The 17,909-nt window shown below is 41.0% G+C and overlaps 2 protein-coding genes across 3 annotated transcripts in view; one reads left to right on the top strand and one right to left on the bottom strand.

Annotated features, from left to right (window-relative positions):
• LOC119557108 (mucin-19) overlaps nucleotides 1–9,340 on the bottom strand; it is a 42,543-nt gene extending 33,203 nt beyond the window's left edge. Inside the window, exons 1-2 of the mRNA XM_037869687.1 lie at nucleotides 9,202–9,340; nucleotides 8,177–8,293 (exon numbers count right to left, since the gene is read on the bottom strand). The gene's annotated coding sequence lies outside the window, so the exon portion shown is untranslated. The remainder of the gene's footprint in view (nucleotides 1–8,176; nucleotides 8,294–9,201) is intronic.
• Nucleotides 9,341–13,194: 3,854 nt separating this feature from the next.
• LOC119558369 (allantoinase) lies at nucleotides 13,195–17,209 on the top strand. 2 transcript variants are annotated; one of them, XM_037871882.1, is made up of 4 exons: nucleotides 13,195–13,312; nucleotides 13,392–13,865; nucleotides 15,425–15,947; nucleotides 16,728–17,209. In XM_037871882.1, exons 1-4 carry the CDS (start codon nucleotides 13,271–13,273, stop codon nucleotides 17,060–17,062), a joined length of 1,374 nt encoding a protein of 457 aa, XP_037727810.1. In that variant the 5' UTR covers nucleotides 13,195–13,270; the 3' UTR covers nucleotides 17,063–17,209. The 2 variants fall into 2 exon arrangements, with proteins under 2 accessions (XP_037727810.1, XP_037727809.1); XM_037871881.1 differs by having other exon boundaries at nucleotides 13,203–13,312; nucleotides 13,375–13,865.
• The last annotated feature ends 700 nt before the right edge of the window (nucleotides 17,210–17,909 follow it).

Raw genomic sequence — 17,909 nt, 5'->3', positions numbered from 1 at the left:
AACCAAATAAGTGCCGAACCAAAACAAGTAATGAACTTGGATGGCCATCTTTATCCAATTAAGTTAAATTCCCAATTTAAGTAAAATGAGGCCTGTTTCCTTTTATCTCAAAAATACCAAGCAATATCAAAAATAAAAAGTTGGTATTTTTTAGTACAGCAATTTCATCCAATGATTTATTAAGAAAATACTTTCACAATTAACGTCTGGCCAACTTATAGAGATTACACTTTTGCAACGCAATTGAAAACCCTAATTAAAATATATTAACTATTTTCCCATGCATTTCCTTCCAATAAAGACTCAATTGATCATCGTTAAATATTTTTTCCGGTGTACCTGAGTGTGGCTGTGTCTGTGTGAGTGTCTCTCTCATCGTCGCCATCGCAGCTTGTTGCTTTGCCAACTTTTTTGCCCCTGATTCCTTCACTATTGCCTTATCCTCGCTTCGCATTTTCCATCTTTTTTGCGAAACTTTTTTTTCGACTTTGCTTCACTTTCATGTGACAGTCGGAGCGTAGCGTCAGTTGATACACTGCTCGCAAAAAAAGAATGCAAATAAAAAAGCATGCGACAAAAAAATTACCCGGAAAGACAAAGGAATTTTTGATGGATTGCCCAAATGGAGGACGACAGGGACTGGCACATGTGGAATGTAATTGCCAGAGTATCGGATTAACGTTGTGTGTGTGTGTGAGTGTGTGTCAAGGTCAATGCCAACTGCCAACGGCTGTGTCCTCGTCTAACCTCAAACGGCAACCATCAGAAAGCTGCAGTTTCGCATTTACCCACTCCCCCTTTGGGTCCTCGCTCAGCTGTCCAATAACTGTCAAATTCTGGCTCAAATTAAACGAAAGGGGGTCGAGCTACTGGCCATTGCGGTTGGGTAATTATCAACTTCGATTACTGAATAAACCAGAGAATTTCTAATTTAACATGCAGTTTGTGCAATCCATTTATGCAGAGGAAAATCTATTATTTAGGGATGACTTATAAACGTGTGTTAATTGGGAAGTACATTAAAATGTAACGCTGCTCTGACTTTATATGATTTAAGATCGAAATGGTATATTATTTTTTGACACATTTTTGTAAGCCGAAGAACCAAATAAAAACATTTTAACAGCATACTTTTAGGCAGTTTGTCGTGAACTTGTTGTACTTGATTGCAATTGTAAACGAGATGTTTTTTATTAGTAAATTTAATTGTATTACTAAAAGAAGAAGTCTAAATGTATCTAGTAGAGTTGTTAGAGTAATAAAATAAATAATTATAATATTACGGTATTTATCCCTAGAACTAGCTGATTTTAAGTACATCGTAGCCTACTTTTAGACACTTTTGAGGGTAATTTTCGAAACATAGGCCCATTGAAACGCTGAAGAATCCTATATGCCTTCAGGAAACTGATTGAAGAGGCATCAATTATTCTAGTAGGAGGTTTCTATGCTTTATTGTGGCTCTTTGCATTAAGGTAATGGCGCTACTCTGCCGTTTAATCGCATTAGGCAGCCTCAACTGGCCGTAAACTGTTTTTAAACATGTTCAGTGGACCATTAGCCTTGTGTGCTGGTAGGGCTGTGTGTGCAATTAGAACGCGACAGAAATCAGCGCAGCACTTTCCCCCCTTTTCCAAGCCGCAGTTTTCCACACCGCCCATTGTGCCTATGGCTTTTCTGCAAGTGCATGCCGACGGCGTCTCGATGTCTGCTGGGAAAAGGAAAAGGAAGGCGCAACAAGTAAGAGTGGAATGGAAATAAGTCGAGCGGAACCGAGATGGCGATATGGGGGTGGGGAAAATGGAGAGATGGGGAAATGGCTGGGAAAATGGGGGATGGGCCCCAACTGTGTGCTAATGTGCGTGTGTGTGTGGCCCTCGCTTAACGCGTTTCTTTAATGCGGCGGCACCTCGTCTACGAAAATCGTGGGTTGTCACAGAAAGCATTATAAGTGATTCACTGGATAAGTGCTCTTAAATGTTGTATGTTTGCCAATCTTTGTTTCATCAATTACTAATACTTAGCATTACCTACTAATGTGATATCTAGCATAACATACTCCTGTTGGCCTTGGCAATAAATTAATTAACCAAACACAATACAATGTTTAACACCACATTGCATATAAGAAATAAGCAAAAATGATATTAATAATTTTCTTATATATTTTCTATTCAGCCTTATATTGTCAAAAAGCCAAAATTGAAACGAATGTTGATGATGAACATTTACATTTAAAATTCCGACGTGTTTTAAAAAATATACCATAGAATTCTCTTATATTCCAAAAAAAGTACCAAAAATGTAAAACTAATTTTACGAATGAGCGATATAGATCTTTCCCAGATATTACAAACCATCGATATTATCGATAGTGCTATCGATCGTTTTACCAACACTACGCTAAAAGAGAAGGACCTTAAAAAATGTGCACACTTAGTTTTAAAAACGTTTCGAAAAAAACTCAGCGCATGTGAACTTGAAACCTTGAAAACGTGCAGCCACTTAAAAATATATTGTATTATGGATTCGTTGAACCAATAGCATATAAAAATTCGACCTTAAGTCAATGTTCGTTCCGTTTGATAGATACGGGAACCCATTTCGAATAATATTTGTAGTCTATTTGAGGCACTTTCCCGGCTCTCTCCCCCATTTCCCACCCCCTGTTTGCCATTTTATACGCATTTTCACATTTATGTGCAATTTTTATGCGCCACCTGCCAAGCGCTTTAAGCTCGCTACCTCCCATCGCCCATAATCCGACCCCGCACTCGCATGCACAAATAATTGCAACATATTAATAATGTCTGCCACCACGCCCCCTCGCCCGCCCCTCTTTTATGGCTTTCAACTTGATGCGAGCAGTTAATAGCCCAAACACAAAGCCAAAGGAAGTTGGAGTCGGAGTGGCAGCGAGGTTAGCGCAGGAAATGGCTTGAAATTTAGCAAATTTTTCTTGACTCCCCGGGAAGACAATGATATAGCTCCCATCCCCCCCACCCCCCGTCGTTGGCAACTTTAATGTGAGCTTATTGGCTTTTGGTAGCTGCCACCCAGCAGGAAAAAAAAGGAGAACAAAAAACAGGAGTCAACTCTTGGCTACAAATTTTGACGAGCTCAGCAATCTGAACACGCATGTGGGAGATGCTCCAGAGGCGTCGGGTCAGGGTGCTTCAAGGGGGGCCGGAACTGAAAACACGTAGCTGGTAGCCGGGCCATCGTCTCCCGTCACGTTATACGTAACGTAATGAGATTTTGCGGCAGCTTTGTGCATTGCGGCAAACGCACCATGTTCCACTTTTGGGCCGGTGTCCCTGTTCCTATCCCTGTCCATGTCCATGTCCTTGTCCGAGTCCTCCTACATCGCCGGACGTCAAAGGTGTTCAAAGGTCCTGTCAATATTCCCGATTAAAGTCCGACTTACGAGAGCTCGGCTATGCACTCCGTTAGCACGGCAATCGATCGGGAGAAAAGCAGTGCGAAATGGAACCTAACGTGCGTAAGAAGGTGCTAATGGGAACTACGATTATGAGAATAAAACTCAAAAAGAGTCCTTGAAATTCCTGGTATAAGGTAAATATAACCAATATCAAGGGTTTCATCAGAATCCATAAAGGTTTAAAGCAACTTTAACATATTCCTAATAATATACCTTTCTTCATTTTAGTTCTTTCTTCTTAAGGTTTAACATCTTTGAAGATCTTCTTTGCGAAGTGGAACGGAACCAGGCGAGATCCAGAGGAGGTGCTAATGGAAACTACGATTATGAGAATAAAACTCACAAAGAGTGAGTTCATAGTCAAACGATATCGATGGTTCCAGCAGAACCTATAGGGGTTTAAATATGTATTTTAATATAACTATCTTTATTTTTGTTTTCGGTTACTTATTACCCTTTCTTCTAGCTCTTTATTATTTTTAATGATCTTTATTGCGAAATGAAACTGAACGTGCCTAAGGAGGTGATAATGGGTACTACGATTATGAGAATAAAATGCATAATGAATTCTTAAAATTTATAGTTTAGTTATAGTACAGAAATCACTAGGGTCTTACATCAATACAGGTGTCTTATATAGTGAAGTGAAATGAAACCGTCGATCTTCCGGATTTCAAATAGGTGGATGCATTCCTTGAGATTTATTTATGGGCTTAGAAGCCTAATATTATGTGAGCAACTCGCGATTAAATGATTAGTAAATATCATTTAAGTCACAGAGCTCATGAAATAATTGCACATCTAAACGTTAAATCGAAAAATTCTTAAACACATAAACATAAATTACGAATTTGTTACGTTAAAAGCTATGCGAGGCCTCCTATTGTGATATAACACCATCATCCATTGGGTCAAATCGCTTTGCTGGATGTTTGCGTTGAAGCCACTCTTTAAGCAATGCCATGAGTGTTATTTTTCATCATCATGCGCATATCCGCATGACATGACAATTACCAAACCATATCCAGGCCACAATTAAGGTCGACAAAACGCCTCTTCAACAGCTACGCAATGCCTTACGCAATGGGAAACTTCCATTTCCATTTGGCCGCCATCATAAATGCCGGGAAATTTACTTAACGCTAATGCGCTCAGCCCCCGAAAGTTAAAGCCTAATTACGTTAAAGCCAAAAGACGTCAACTAAGAAGCTCAGTGGCAGACGGACACGAAAGGCGGCGACAGAATCTCCTGACCATCTTCATCCAGACACCTTGTCCAACTACGTAGACCACAGACAGACATTCGCACCAGGCCACTGAAAAGGACCGGGGACCGGGGCTGCCAAGCTCTGGCAGTCCATAAATATCTATCTGTCGGCAAATCTTGGCCCGACTTCAACTTGGCCAGCAGAACGCATCTGTTTATGCTTTGCCTTGGCTTGCTACCCTGGAGAAGGTATGACAGGTCTTGAGAAGCGCTTCGCAGCTAATTGGATTTGTTCATGGAAAATCCTTAGGGATTTCAATCCGATTAAAACGGTCCCCGAAAGTATGCTAAGAAAAGTGTCGTTCCATAGACTTTTTCGTTGCATACTTTTAGGTACTTTTTAGGTAACCTCTATTTCTTAAAGACTTCGTTGCCAAACTATACTTTTAGACTGTTGAGTAATGGGTTTCAAAGCTCAAAGGTTGTAAAACATATGTTTAACTTGGAAATAGCTAGTGGTTGAAATCACTTATAAAGGTGTCAAGTCTTTAATCTTTAGGGGGATTATCTTTAGAGAATTCAATCGGCTTCAAACGGTGCCTCAAAGTATGCTGAGAAAAGTTGTTTGGACTTATCGTAGTATACTTTCAGGCACCTTTCTAAGTAATCCCTATTTCTTGTGAGTTTCGTAGCCAAACTATAATTCTGTACTCCTATGTTATGGGTTTCGGATCTCAGAGGTTGTAGAACAAAAGAGAGGAACTTGAAATAGCTAGTGGTGTGAAGCCACGCATAGAGGTGTCCAAAAGTATGCTACCATTAATTAATTCTACTTAACCCAACATATTATTGGACACCTTTTGAAGTGGTTCCAATCCCCTAGAGATTATGGCACAACCCACCACTAATTCCACTAATTCCACTTACTTAATAGGATCTATTCAGTTAACCGAAATATATTTTATGGGAATATTACGTTCTCAAGGGTATTCGTGACATTGTTTCCTGGTGCTTCGATTAGCCTTCCCTTTCAGTTAGGTTGCTGTTTCGCCAGTTGTTGTTTGGCATTGTTTGCATTAGTTGCTGTGGCTGTTGGTGGTGTTGGTGGTGTTGCTGTTGTTGCTGTTGTTGCCGTCAGTGGTTCTGGCGGTGCGGTGGTGCTTTGCTTGCTGCCGTCGCCTTGGCATTGTTTTTGGATTGGCATTGTCATTGTCATCTGGGCAGCGTCCTTGTTGGTCCTGCACGTTAATTGTTTCACGTTCGGATTGGCCTCAACTCGGATTGGATTGGATTGTCGTGGCTGAGAACGGAGAACGGAGCTTGGAGCATGGAGCTCCGAGAATGGAGAGCGGAGACGACTACTAGGAACTCTATTAGTTTTAATTAAACAGCTGAGCGTCTTGGCCAACTAATTATAGTGAATGCCAGGGACGGCGAGCGAAAGGGATGCCCAGTCCAGCTTTAATCATTGTAATTAATGTGCGCTTGTTAATAACAATTAAATGCGTTTTTTCACGGCCCCCTCGTCTCCTTGAAGGCGGCTCATCTCCTTCCCCATACATATATATTTTTTTACTCTATCTTCTTGGGACTTGAGCCATGGCTTGGCTTTGGCTTTTGTCTCGAGCATTGCCTGGCAACACAATTAAGCATTTAATCAATACAATTAAAGCCTTGGGCTCAAGCGAGCATCATTAAAAGAAAGGAGCGAGGCAGAGCAGCAAAGGCAAACGGTCATATAAAAATAAACATAAAACAAAGCAACAATTCAGGGAACCTAAAAAAACAGAGAAAGCAACAGCCACAAAGAATGGCGGCAAGTAAGACTCGCCTAAATCCGCAGCAATGCGAAGACGATGGAGATACGACCGCAATACACGCTACTTATAATAGAAGGACCATTATGATTCAAATTATTTTATGGCATACTTTTAGACACCTTATGATTTAAATTATTTTATAGCATACTTTTAGGCACGTTGTTAAAAGTCAATTCAAAATGATATAGGAACCATTTTTCCACAGATTTTCTTTATATTATGTATTTTGATCACCAATAATAGATTTCTGTTATTTTACTACCTACACAGAGAAAATTCTGATGTTGTTATCTGAGTTGAAAATGCTCTTAAAAATAGAACGACATTTTTAAGTTGAAAATGTTTTTATTTTGCTCGAATGGTATGTACAAAAAAACTATTAGTTCAGTCCTTAGTGTATACTTATCAAAAATTTATTTAATAAACTCAATTTAACTTTTCTCTTCTCACCATTTTGTTCTTATATTGATACCAAAATGTACTTACACGGTTTTTAAGAACGAATGTCCTCAATTCAAGAACAATGTTCTCAATTCAAGAACAATGTTCTTAGATAGTTTTCTCTTTGTACGTTTTTGAAAGCAATCGATTTTTATTCAGTTTGTTCCCGAATTATATATATTTTAAGTTGAAGGTTTTTAATGTTATAAAAATGTCTGATATTGTTTTAGTTTGTACCTCCGGCATAAGCTTTGACCGGCCTTGGCATACTTTTGTTCACCCATTATGGAGATATTCGTAAGTCCATTGAGATTTTGTTGATTTTAAAAGAGATTTAAGATCCTTTTTCCATCTCAGATAGTTTTTTTGTGTGTTTCAAATACCCATAAGAGATTGCACTAGTTTTTCTACGTGCCTTAAAGCTAGTGTTTCTCTCCGTTTATTTTAAGCCCCTAGTGATTTGTGGGGTTCTCGAAAGGGAGTTTCTAATTATGGGGGAATTGACATTTTTGCGATCGATGCGTGGGGCAACGACTACATCGATGTTTCGGATTATAGTGCCGAGCGACCCCGAGAAGGCGACGCCGGAGAACGATGCGAAAGCTGGATTAAAACTTGTTCTAGGAACCGAATTTAAGCCGCACACAAGGATGCCCGGGCGATGGAAGGATGCGGAGTACGCTCTGCTTTCATCCTTTGGCAACTAAGTCCCCAGTGCGCGATGCCTTTTATGACTTGCTGTGGAAAAACGTCAAGGGGAAATGGGGAAAAAGGGAAAGGAAAAGCGGCAAAGCGGCAAAGAAGAAAAAACAGTGCAAGTTATTACGCAAATAAACGCACGTATTTCACAACTTTGCGCCACTTTCGTTTTCATTTCGGCCTTTTTTTTTTGTCTTTGTCGCCGCCGTCCGTCCTCTTTTTACCTTTTTTACGGTTTTGGGGGAAAATGCCGAAAATTCGCTGCTAATGGAAAATAGTAATTACAATAATTTGCCCGCTCGCTTGGCTTTCTTTGTCCCGACGTCGGTCGCTCGGTCGGCTTTCCTTCATTTTTCTTTTGCATTATTCATCGGATAGCTGCAGGTGGCAACGGCAAACGGTAAAAATAATAACCAGCATTAAGCCGTCAAGTGGGCGGGCAGCCCAGCCCCCCAGCATCCCATTATGGCAACCGCCCAACCACCCAACCACCCCATTATCCCGCTATCTGTTGCTCGTGTGGGCGTGTGAAAATTAATAATAAATCAAAATTAAATGCTTGCTTACTTGACACTTTGGCTTCCTCTCCGGGTTTTCGTGGAACGTGTCCGCTCCTATTTTATTACTTTCTGCTGCGTTTTACGATTTTATTTATTTATTTTTGCTCCGCTTTGCGTTGCTTTGCTTTGATGGCACCGGAAAAAAAAGGAAAAAAAATTGGTTTCAAAGGCAATTAATTCCGCCGAATCGAATAGGGCCAAAAGTCAGGGTGCGTTCTGTTTGTATCTTTCGAGTTTGTTCAAAATCCTAGTGGGTAGCCCTATTTTTTGCATTTTATTTCAAAACACGACAAGCTGCGGGAAAAACAGTATACACTTTTTCATTTTTTTAATTACGCCAGATTCATTAATTGACGGTTTTAATCTGCTCTATGCCATGGAAAGGGCTTTCATTTTTCCATGGCCTGCGGGCATGCAATGCAAATATGACCAGCTCTATAATTCAAGGCAAATCAAAGGGCTGACAAAGTCAATATGAAAATATCGTTTAATCTGGCAATTATCTGCATTGGCTGGCAAACACAATGCCCCCAGTTTCCAGTTTCAATTTGCCATTTCTAAGGGGCAAGGACTTTTGGGTGCCCCAACTCGATTATCACCCCGTTGCCACACAATGACATCAATCAGGCTCCCATCGCAGGCGGCCTATACATATATTCTTTTCAATTAACACCCCAGACTGCCAAATTGGCAAATTCCCCCACGTTCGCCGACCAATCGAATTTATGATTTTCAAGCACTTTGTTTTTCCTGCCACTTGTGAATTACGAACAATTTAAAAATAAATAAAAAAAAAACAAAGCCCGGGGTAAACATGCTACATGACTTTTACACGATTTTAATGCGCTCTCAGGCACCATCACAAAAAACAAATTCGGCAACAACGTTTTATCAGCTTTTTATGCTCACTTTTTATGGAGTTTTCAACAAACCGAAAAAAACAACAGAACAGAAGACAACAAACGAATTTCTGAAATTTCTAAAATGTCTGGGGTGTCTCTGTCTCAGATGGGATATACACTTTCAATTTACCATTAATATCGATGCTGGAAATTCACTGGATTCGTGAAGCGAATTAATCGGATTTGGATTCAGAACTGGTTATTATTTGAGCGTGGTGTTTATAGCGACGGATTAGCGCCAGGTGCCTTTGGCTAGATGATGGTCGATGGCCGATGGTCGATGGATGATGGCTCCGCTCGAGCCGAGTTCAACTTGTTGTCGCGTTGCTGCCCAAAGAGCAGTGAATCCTGGCTCGCAGAGGCTGAGCACTCGGAGGACTCTGAGAACTCTGAGGTCTCGGAGGACTCGACTCGATCCGAGGATGTGTGCGGCCAGCAGCGACGACGATGAGCACGAGAATGAACGCGAGTCTGCGGCCGAGCGGCGGCAGCAACAGCGCCAACGGCAGCCGACAGGACCCGAGTCCTTGCCCCAAACATCGTCGGCGCGCCGAATGGGGGGGGGCGGGCTGGTGGGGGAGGGGCGCTGCAGCCTCATCATCGCTCTGCTTGTGTGCGTGTTAAGCGTACGTGTGTATCTGCCAGCAGCAGCGGCAGACGCAGCAGCAGCAACAGCGTCCGACGGAGCACACTGCGACAAACAACCGAAGGGGTGTTTTCTAACATTACGAAAAGTGTCTGAAAACGAACTTAAAATATATTAACGATATTGTAAATTAATGAAATTTTGAAGTATGCTTACTTGGGCGCCGAAAAAATGTTAAGTTATAGAATTTGGTTTGAAAATTTAAAAAAGATCCCAACACACTTAAGAAAATTAGTTAGTTGTACCACCCATTAAAAATTCCTGGGCTGTATACTATTAAGTAGGGATGTCGAAAATATATCAAAATATCGATATATCTATGTTATTAAAAAAAAGTAATATCAGCGTTATATTTTTGGGCCGAAATATCGAATATCCATATTATTTGTAAATGATATTTTTGACCTTTTTAAGGCTTTTCGGGTTTTCTGGAACCCCTATAAATGCAAGAAAAACCCGAAAACACAATATTTTGATTCTCAAAAGAAAATTTTTTAAAATCCTTTTCTTGGAGACTGTTTTCCTGGCTTAATTCGTGATTATTGCATCAAAATTTATAAAGAACCTAAGCTTTCATTATAGCATTCTTGTATTTAATAAAAAATGTGAAATTGATTTGATTACATTTTTCGGTTTCTTGAATTTCTTCATATCTTGTTTGTGAAAGCAACATATTAAGGGTACTGTGCGCTGTGAATTTTCAATAAGCATCCTGTGATGTCCTCTCCCATTTAAATTGATATAATTTTGAAAAAATATAAAATAAAATCGATATATCGATATTTTAAATTGATATTTTCAAATATTATGATATTTTTTAAAAACCAAATATCATCGATACGATATTTTTAAAAAATTCGACAACCCTAATATATACTTAATGGGGTCGGAAACGCTTTCTTCTACCTGTTACATACTTTCCGACGAATCTTGTACACCCTTTTACTTAACGAGTAACAGGTATAATTAGGAAAATTTGTCAGCTTCCTAAAGCAATCTCAGCTGTGATACGAAACATAAGTTTGATTTAGAAGTAATATGCATCTAAAATGTTTCGATAAATTCTATATTCATGGGCAATAAATGAATTTTATTCAGTAACTTTTTCTAAATGTCTTAATATTTATGCATAGCAGAATACATTTTTATAGGGTGGGGCGAAAACCGTCAATGTATCTCACAGATGAGGCAAGTGGCAGAATTATTAGAAATATCACAAATATAAAAAGATCCCTCATACAAATCTATCTACCTATCTTAAATTAACTTTTATTCATTAGCTTTTGATTTATTGCGACCTAAAATATAACAAGAAAGAACACTATAGTCGAGTGCCTCGAATATCAAATACCCGTTACTTAGCTAAAGGAAGCAAAAGGGAGATGGAGATATATGTACAAGCAGCAAAGCGAGATTGTAAAGCGCCACCTGCCGGCGATTTCAATATATGTTAGTGTGGGCGGGAGACATATTTAAGCGTTTTGGGCGATTGTGGGCATTAGAGTGTGCGGGGCAAACTTTTTCTTAGGTCAATCGATAGGTATTGACGAGAACAATACATTTCAGTTAAAACTTTTTTTCCATCATGAAAACTGTTGGAGCCACAGTTTTGGGCGGTTTGTAGGCGTCAAAGGGGGCGTAGCATGTTCGCGTAACAAACTTGCGCTGCTTACGAAGATAAGGAATCTAAATCTGAAATATCAACCCTCTAGCTCTTATAGTTTTCGAGATCACGCGTTCTAACGGACAGACGGACATGCCTAGATCGACTCGACTAGTGATCCTGATCAAGAATATATATACATACGTTATGGGGTAGGAAACGGTGTGGCATCTTAAAAGAAATTTATTTAATTTTTCGCCCCTAACTGACATTTAGGCGAGTATCAAAATGGTATTCATTATGTTTCGTCTTTCGCACTCAACAGAAATAACTCAATAGCCCAATTTACCATGGCTTTTTTTATGTAAATAGTCTACTCAAAATATGGTTTAATAATTGGGATATTTTTAAAAATCGCACCCGAATTTCTCGCTGTGCAGCAGCAACAACAAGTGGAACGTTTCTTATTTCGGCACTCGGCTCGTCCGCTGCATTCGTCTTCCCGCTCACTCGCTCGTGCCCTCTCCCTCTTCCTCATCCTCCCACACACTGGCACACACACGCAGACGGAGGCAGTTTGGCGTGTATGTATGCGTATCGTTGCGCCTCGTTATTGGTTTCGGTTTCATTTTCGTCTGCTTTTCCGTTTTCGCTTTCGCCTGCGTGTTTTTGTCTTGCTTTTACTGTTGTTTTTACTGTTGCTTTTGCCGCATGCCGAACGCCTCTATTTTAGGTTTGCTAAGCTTCCACTGGGTGGCGCCACCAATTAAAATATTTTTCACAAATTAAACAAACACAAAATTAATTCGACGAGCACAAAAAAATCGTTCAAAAGTTGTACACGGCACTTTAATAAAGTTGAACACACACATAACACCCACCAAAACGGAAAGGCACTCACATGCACAAGTGTGTGTATGGGTTAGCTTTTCTATAAGCAGATTTTGGCCTTTTCCGCTGTGGGTCAACAAAATGGTTCGTTTTTGTTTTTCCTCTCTAGTTTTTAATAAGCCAAAAAGCGGGGAGTAAAGAGAAGGCGAGCTGCCAAAGTTCCATGGCGAATTCAATTACTCAACGGGAAAGGTCAGAATTTTTAGGCTCCAAGCCCTAGAACGATTTGGGATCATATCTGGGGAACATTAAGAAATAAACAAACAAAATTGTAATATATAGACCAAGATTGGGTTGGGTTAGTTTGGCTTACATTTTTTGTAGCATTCTTTTTAATAACACTTTTCTAATCAGCTTTCAATCCTAAATTACGCAGGTATTACAAACTTAAAAAATCTGTTTTCTATTAGTTAACATACAACTGTTTTTACTATAAGCTCCAGTCACAAAAAATATATAATGATGAATAGTTGGTAACCAATTTGTTTGTGCTTAAAATATAATAATTTTAGTATTATATTTATTTTTTGATTGTTTGGATTTATAGGATTTTTCGGTTTTAGCAATATATTGCCTTTTGTTTTTGAATAATATAGTAAATTGTTTCCCGGCCGAATAATATTAGTTAATATATTCTCGTCATCATATTAACTAAAAAGTTATAGCTTACTTACTTACTTACTAAATCTTATATGTACAATCTATTATATTGAAGAAATGGTATGGGAGAGATCATTTGCCATCTATGTTTTCCCTTTTTATCTTAAATGCAATTTTTCAGTGACCTCTCAATACCATTTCTTTAATATAATACATAGTACATATAAGATCTCTGCCTGATCTACCCAAGCGAACACACATCAGTCAGGGGTATTTGAATAAGAATCGCTCTCGCTCTCTTTACCAGAAAGCACTCTCCTGATCTCCGAAAATAGAATAATATGTAGACTAGAAAGCTAAAGAGGAAACTCGCTCAGTAGACAGGTGATTTTAGAATGGATCTGTTGTTCCTCAGCCGGCGAATTTTTCTGGGCGATGGCAGCCATAACTCCCTGATCCATGGCGGTATTATCGTCGATACGGAAGGCATTATCCGGAAGGGTAAGTGTTGCGACCCCATACACCATGTGATATAGATGATATTTCGAAATCCCCCTACTTAGTGCTATGTTCCCCGCAGGAGGTCAACACCTATCTGTACAACACAGAGTCGGAATCGGTTTATGATTTCGGGGACCTGGTTCTGATGCCGGGCCTAATTGATCCCAATGTGCATATCAACGAGCCGGGTCGGAAGGATTGGGAGGGATTTGTGACGGCCACAAAGGCGGCGGCGGCCGGCGGCTTCACCACCATCATCGACCGACCCACCAATGCCACACCGCCCACTGTAAGTGTGGCGGCCCTCAAGGCAAAGACGTCGACGGCACGGGGCAAGATCTACGTGGACGTGGGCTTCTGGGGCGGCCTCGTTCCCGGAAACGGAGATCAGCTGGCTCCCCTGTTGGCCGCCGGGGTCATGGGTCTGCAGTGCACACTGTGCGGCTCCGCGGCGCCCGTCTCCCAGGAATTTCCCGCCGTAAACGAAGCTCAATTGGAGGAGGCCCTTTGCCGGCTGGAAAAGGATCAGGAGGAAGGCGAAGCTGTCATAGCGGTGAGTAAAATACTTCAAGAGTAGGAGGTAGAGAATTTAAAATGGCAGCACAAAACTCGGAAAGACAAGCTGAAGAGTATATACTTACGCTGTGTAGTTAGAAAGATCCAGTTTTTCGTAATAATTAATTTTCGTAAATATTGTTTATTGAATTTTATATGATATACATAGGTAACCCAAGCCACAGTCGGAAAATCATATGTACTTTTCTGTTTCCCATTAAAAAAAAAAAGTACTATAGAACTCAATCCTTTTCAATACACCTTTAAGAATCACAGTGAAACAACCGAAGAAACTTAGAGCCGTTACGAAATATTAAGTCGATTAAGATCTGATACCAAAGATTTTGGAAAAATCGACTAAGCCAAACTTTATATTTTTGTGAGAAATCTTTATATATTTTGTTAATTTGATTTTCATTTATATTAACATTAAGCATTTTATGCCCCTTAAAGTTATGTTAAATAGTAAATAGTGTAGCATTCTTTTGTGTGTAGCCGTAGCACTCGGCTAAAATAAACAGGCACTGCGTAGGAACCCCAAGAATCTGCATGGTTAATTCACACATTCCAGCTGCTTAGCCAAAGTCGGTAAATTTTTCGTTTTTTTCTGTTTTACATTAAAAAAAAAGAATTATAGGGCACAATCCTTTTTATACACCATCAAGAATCAGAGTAAAACAACCAATCAAAGTTAGAGCCGCTAAGAAATATTAAGTAGTTTAAGATCTGTTTCCAAAGATTTTTGAAAAATCGTCTAGCAAAACTTTATATTTGTGGTATTGTGTGTCCTCTTTATTTATTTTGTTAATTGTATTTTCATTAATTTTAACATTAAGCAATTTATGCCCCTTAAAGTTATGTTAAATTGTAAATAGTGTAGCATACTTTTGTATGAAGTCGTAGCACTCGGCTAAAATAAACAAGCGCTGCGTAGGAACCCCAAGAATCTGCATGGTTAATTCACACATTTCAGCTGCGAAGCCAAAGTCGGGAAATTTTACATTTTTTTCTGTTTTTCATTTAAAAAAAAAGAATTATAGGCTCATCCTTTTCAATACACCATCAAGAATCAGATTGAAACAACCAAACAAAATTAGAGCCGCTAAGAAATATTAAGTCGTTAAAGTTCTGTTACCAAAGATTTTTGAAAAATCGACTGAGTAAAAATTTATTTTTTTTTGTTTTTTGTGAAATCTTTATTTATTTTGTTAATTTTATTTTCGTTTATTTTAACATTAAGCAATTTATGCCCCTTAAATTTATATTAAATAATAAGTAGTGTAGCATAGTTTAGTATGTTTCGTGTGGCATCTTTATTTATATTTTGTTAATTGTATTTTCATTAATTTTAACATTAAGCAATTTATGCCCCTTAAAGTTATGTTAAATTGTAAAAAGTCTAGCATACTTTAGTATGTAGTCGAAGCACTCGGCTAAATAAAACTCGCACTGCGTAGGAACCTCAAGAATCTGCATGGTTAGTCCAAACAATCCAGCTGTTGTCTGTGATTCGAAAGTAAATTCTGTATTAAATGCCTGCCACTTCACTTGCAACAGGTTCACGCCGAACTGCCTTTGTCCACCGAAATCGATGCCGACGAGGAGGCGCCGCGGGAGTACGGCACTTTCCTGGCCACCCGACCACCCGACATGGAGATTTCGGCGACGCAGCTGCTCTGCCGGCTGGCCCGGCGCCACCCGGGGCGCTGCATCCACATCCTGAATGCGAGCTGCGGCCAATGTCTGCCGCTGGTGGAGGAGTGCCGCCGGCAGGGCGGGCAGCTCTCGCTGGACACCTGTCCGCACTATCTGGCCCTGGCGGCCGAGGAGGTGCCCGAGTGCGGGACTGAGTTCAAGACATGGCCACCGATTCGGGAGCGCCGCAATCAGGAGCACCTGTGGCCGGCTCTCCGGCTGGGCGGAGCCATCCGGATGATTGGCAGCGATCACTCGCCGGCGACGCCAGGCGCACGCGCCCTAACCTGCGGCAGGGGGCGTGGCAACTTCCTGAAGGCCTGGCCGGGCATAAACTCAGTGCAGCTCAGCCTGCCCGTCGTCTGGACGGCAGCCAATCAGCGGGGTAAGCCATCGAGCACCCCCCTCATTAACACCAGTGGCCGGGCAGTGAATAGCAAATATGAAGTATACGCAGCGTGTGCAGCAGCTGTTCGGGGCTTATATTTGTACAAATTGAATAGCTGCTAGGGCCCACACACTTCTGAGAACCCACGCAGGCATCCACAATGCACATGACTGCTTGTCCAGAATTCCAGGAAGCTCGGTTCTATTTTAAATTTATTCATTTCCACGGAAGACGTGTTGTTTTTAAGCTCTAATTAAAAATGGGAAACAAACAAAATGCTGCCACGCCATTTGATATCCAATCTCGTTGAGTAAAAGGGTGCATTGTATAAGGGAAAATCGAGATACTCGACTATAGCGTTCTTCCTTGTTTTTGTTTGCTTATTTATAGAAGTTTTTCATCATTGCAATGAATCCCCTAAAGTCGCCATAGCTCTGAACTTATTATCACGAAAACAGAAATTCATTTTCTATAATTTAAATTCTGAGAATGCCAAATGCACTTATCTGCAGGGTTTTTACTTGGAGATTGAAATCTTATATTCCTTTGAAAGACAATTCGTGTAGCTTTGAGTAAAGACACATTTAAATGTATTATCTATATGGATAAAAGGGCAATAATCAAACTGGCGACGACTGTGAAAGATGTAGAGGTGAGGAGACCGCAAATCTGAGCTAGATTGCAGCCACAAAGAGACCGGAAATAAGTGCTTTCCCCAACCCATAGCCCCCATAGCCCCCATAGCCGCTATCCCACTGACTTATGCATATTTTCCAGGATCCACCTTGACTGTGGCCGACATTCACCGGCTGATGTGCCAGGAGCCGGCGAAGCTGTGCGGCCTGTCCTCCTCCAAGGGCCGCATTGCCGAGGGCTACGACGCCGACTTCTGTGTGTGGAGTCCCGAGGAGGAGTTCACCGTGGGGCCGGAGCAGCTCTACACGGCCACCAAGGCCACCCCGTACGCGGGTCGAAGGTTGAGGGGCGTGGTGCACGCGACGGTGGTGCGGGGCCTGCATGTCTATCAGCAGTTCGAGGGCTTCGGCCAGCCCTTGGGCAAGGTGCTACTCCGGCGGAGCGGCCGCAAGCTGGTCAAGTTCGTGAGCCTGTGACGGGGTAAACTTTGTTAATTAAAATCATTAAGAGATTGGGCTGTGTTCGTTGGTATTCCGTGGCCACTTTCCCTTTCTGGTGATACACTTTCCTGGTGGTGAGACGATTTCGATGAAAAATAAAGTAATCAAAAAGTACTAAGTAAAGCAATCGTATATCCTTCATATAAAGGGGTGCTCTCCCAGAGCCTGAGTTCTGTTTTGGGGGTAAGTCTATAAATGCCAATAATTGCCTACTTTTAGACATATTCACAAGTGGCTCGCAAATCCCTTAAGCCTTCAGCAGAAAAGGCTTTTCCCTAATACCGCCTAACAAGTCGCACAATAAATATCTTTCTAATAATAACCCACTTTTTTTGGTAATATCTCGCAAACAAGGGCTTATCAGAGTAAAGAGAAAGGTATCATCTTGTTGACAACCTGTTCGTATATATACTTCCCTCAAAAAGATAATTTTATGTGGCTCTTCGATAGTGTTTAGAGTAACGAGCGGAGCACCAGGCTCTTTGTGGATCCAGTTCTGGAAGTTGGCTTCCCATTTCTGTTTCCCCCCCCCCCCCACCCTTCCTTTGCGACTTCCTTAGAGCTTCCTTATGTCGCTCGAAGGATCGGGAGGGGGGGGGAGGAAGTGAATTGGGGCCAGGACGTGCAACAAGTTGTCGCGTGGCAACGGCGAGTAAACATGACACCAAGCGACCTCATGGAGCCCATCAGCCCACCCCTCAGTCGCATGTGTGCTTGCCCCGCGCTTTTTCACCGCTTCTGCACCGCTTTTCCTTTGCTTTTCCGTTGCTTTTCCGTCGCTTTTCCAGGCATGTGGATGACAGCTTAAGTTTGCTTGCCAGGC

This window comes from Drosophila subpulchrella, chromosome X (genome assembly GCF_014743375.2).
Source record: "Drosophila subpulchrella strain 33 F10 #4 breed RU33 chromosome X, RU_Dsub_v1.1 Primary Assembly, whole genome shotgun sequence".
Taxonomy (NCBI): Eukaryota; Metazoa; Arthropoda; class Insecta; order Diptera; family Drosophilidae; genus Drosophila; species Drosophila subpulchrella.
The sequence above is the reverse complement of the archived record's forward strand: the minus strand, read 5'-3'. Positions and strand labels throughout refer to the sequence as shown.

Coding starts and splice junctions, on each gene's coding strand:
- LOC119558369 (XM_037871881.1), top strand. CDS start 13,207: ATGGATCTGTTGTTCCTCAGCCGGCGAATTTTTCTGGGCGATGGCAGC. Junction 13,313..13,374: donor GGAAGGCATTATCCGGAAGG/GTAAGTGTTGCG, acceptor CCCCCTACTTAG/TGCTATGTTCCCCGCAGGAG. Junction 13,866..15,424: donor AAGGCGAAGCTGTCATAGCG/GTGAGTAAAATA, acceptor CACTTGCAACAG/GTTCACGCCGAACTGCCTTT.